This window comes from Euprymna scolopes, chromosome 37, assembly GCF_053919585.1.
Source record: "Euprymna scolopes isolate OS-2025 chromosome 37, ASM5391958v1, whole genome shotgun sequence".
NCBI lineage: Eukaryota > Metazoa > Mollusca > Cephalopoda > Sepiida > Sepiolidae > Euprymna > Euprymna scolopes.
The window spans coordinates 85,913,125-85,915,624 of record NC_136518.1 but is presented as its reverse complement, the minus strand read 5'-3'; the positions used below and the strand labels follow the sequence as shown (position 1 = coordinate 85,915,624).

Genomic DNA, 2,500 nt, shown 5'->3' with positions numbered 1-2,500 from the left:
TTGAAAATAGTTTTTTGGGTGGTGAATAATAGTTATATGAAAATAATTATTGGAAAAGGGAATTTCATACAACTTAGGAATTTTAGTGTTGAGATGCTTAATCAGAATCGTAATCAGAAAAATCGGAACATTTTGAGGTAGCAGAATCAGTGTTGGAAAATTTGGGCCTATTTCCCGATGCCAAGAACGATTCTTTTTACTGTTCTTTTTTATTTGATTTTTTAAAACTAAAATCTTCCATTACTGATAGTAATGATAAAATGCAAAACATTTATTGATTTTAAATAATCAGTAAAACCAAAATTCAACCCCCATAAGAGTATTTTTATGTTTAAAAAAATATCTGCACATTTAACGAGTTTTTACAGCAATCAAGAAACTCTATAGTTAAAAAGAATCGGAATCAAAATCAGTAATTGTATTAGAATTGGAAATTTAGGAAGGAATCGGTAATTGTATCAGAATTGTAAACATATTGGAATTGTCCCAGCAATAAATACATACATACATACATACATACATACATACATACATATATATATATATATGTGTGGATTTTTTTAACAATCAATTTTAATACCTTTTAAATGGTATTATATTGATTATTGTACCAATATTAACCTCGGTTTAGCTCGATGAGAATTCAGAGCAATATAATTTATACAATCAGAAAAAACAACACCTTTTTTTTTAGTAGTACACAATTTTTGTTTTTATTATTTTTTTATGACATGTTATTATATATTTTTTCTTAGTCTGACAGCTGTTTCGAAGGGTAAAAGGACAAACGGTTGTTTTAATTATAACATACCGAATTTTCATTATTTACCGTTCTCCTCGGAGACAATTAAAATCAATTAATTACAGTCAAAAAATTGTTTTTAAAACTCACATGGGGATGGAATTTTTTTATCGAGGTTGCCATCTAGATAAAAAAAGGTGTTGTTTTTTCTGATTGTATAAATTATATATATATATATATATATATATATATATATATATATAGTAGAAATGGTAATTAATAAAAAAATATATATATATATGTATATATAGATTATAAAAAGGAGAGAGAGCACATTAGAGGGGAAGATTGCGTTCTAGAGTAGATATCTCACTGCTGATGCAATTCTCTACCTATATAAGAGCCAAGTACGTCCAAAGATGGAGAACTGTTGCCACATTTGGGCAGGAGCTGCTAGAAACACATTATCCTGTCTTGACAGAGTTCAAAATAGACTTCGTAGCCTAGTGGGGGTGCACTTTTCTCTTCCTTCCAACCTCTTTGCCACAGAAGAGACATTGCAAGCTGCCCATGCTTTATCGCTATTTTCATGGTAAGTGCTCGTCTGAGCTCCATTCTATGGTCCCCCTTAACCTGACTTTCATGAGAAACACTCATCTAGCTGAAATCACTATCAATAATTTCCCCCACTTTTATCTGTGCTTAAACCTAAACGTAGATTTCATGAACAAAGCTTCTTTCTTAGAACTGCACACCTGTGGAACTCTCTTCTGTTTTCCTGTTTTCCGACTGACTACAATATGATCGATAAGTGAACAAATTCTTAAGTAATCCAATTTACCAAATTTCCACTACTAACGATTACTACAACATTTTCCCATTGACTACTATACACTCATTAACTTTTATCCTCGAGTTGCTTCGGGGCTTTGATAAGTGATGACTCCTTTGTAAAAAAAAAATGGAGTTGAAGTTCTTTCCTTTTTCTTATTCTTTGTCATCTTTGCAGCTGGATCTGTAACGTGTGGGTCCGGCGTATCTACATGTTAATGTGTGTGTAAACGTGTATAACGTTACAGAGATAGCTTTTTTCTTTTCATAAATTTTCTCTGATAAATTTTGTTTGTATTTTTTCTAGGTTGATGCAAGGTTGGCTTTTCCAAGATTATGGCTTCTGGCAACTTCCGCAAGCCAAAGCTCTACTCACTTCTGTCCCACTGGTCAGTATAATACCAACAACAATGTTATCCTTTTATGAATTGAGTTTTATAAATCTTTAAATATTTTCATACTTAAAGTTTAATTAACATTTTAACCTAGAAGAATTTATTTCTGAAAATCAGAATTTTTGTAAGTTAGGCATAACAGATAATCGTGTATATTTCTGCAGTTATTCTAAACATTCTTCATTGGCATCCTTGCCCTGGAAGTGACACAAGAAATATGAAGATCTTAGATTACCCAATCGTCAGGATCTCACTCTCAGCCTTACTGATAGTTGAGCTGCAGCATCATCTGGAGAAGGACAATCTTTGGTGCTTCATGGCCACCTGAGGGAGTATAGCAGTTGTTTCGGATATCCAAGTTGAAGAAGAGGCAGCATCCAATCATATTCAAACTATTTCTTTTTCTAATTATATTTGTTAGTATTAGGACTTATACTTGAATCTTTGGAGCATGCAATCAAGGAGTTGGCCTCATATATTGCAAGATCATTACTAGACCTCTGCACACCACTAGTGGTCATCGACCTTTCAG

The 2,500-nt window shown here is 32.3% G+C and overlaps 1 protein-coding gene across 1 annotated transcript in view; it reads left to right on the top strand.

The window, feature by feature from the left end:
* Nucleotides 1-2,500, top strand: part of LOC145261275 (alpha-N-acetylglucosaminidase-like) — an 85,512-nt gene that overhangs the window by 42,976 nt on the left and 40,036 nt on the right. Inside the window, exon 12 of the mRNA XM_080119751.1 lies at nt 1,881-1,962. Coding sequence (XP_079975877.1) covers nt 1,881-1,962 — 82 coding nt within the window. The remainder of the gene's footprint in view (nt 1-1,880; nt 1,963-2,500) is intronic.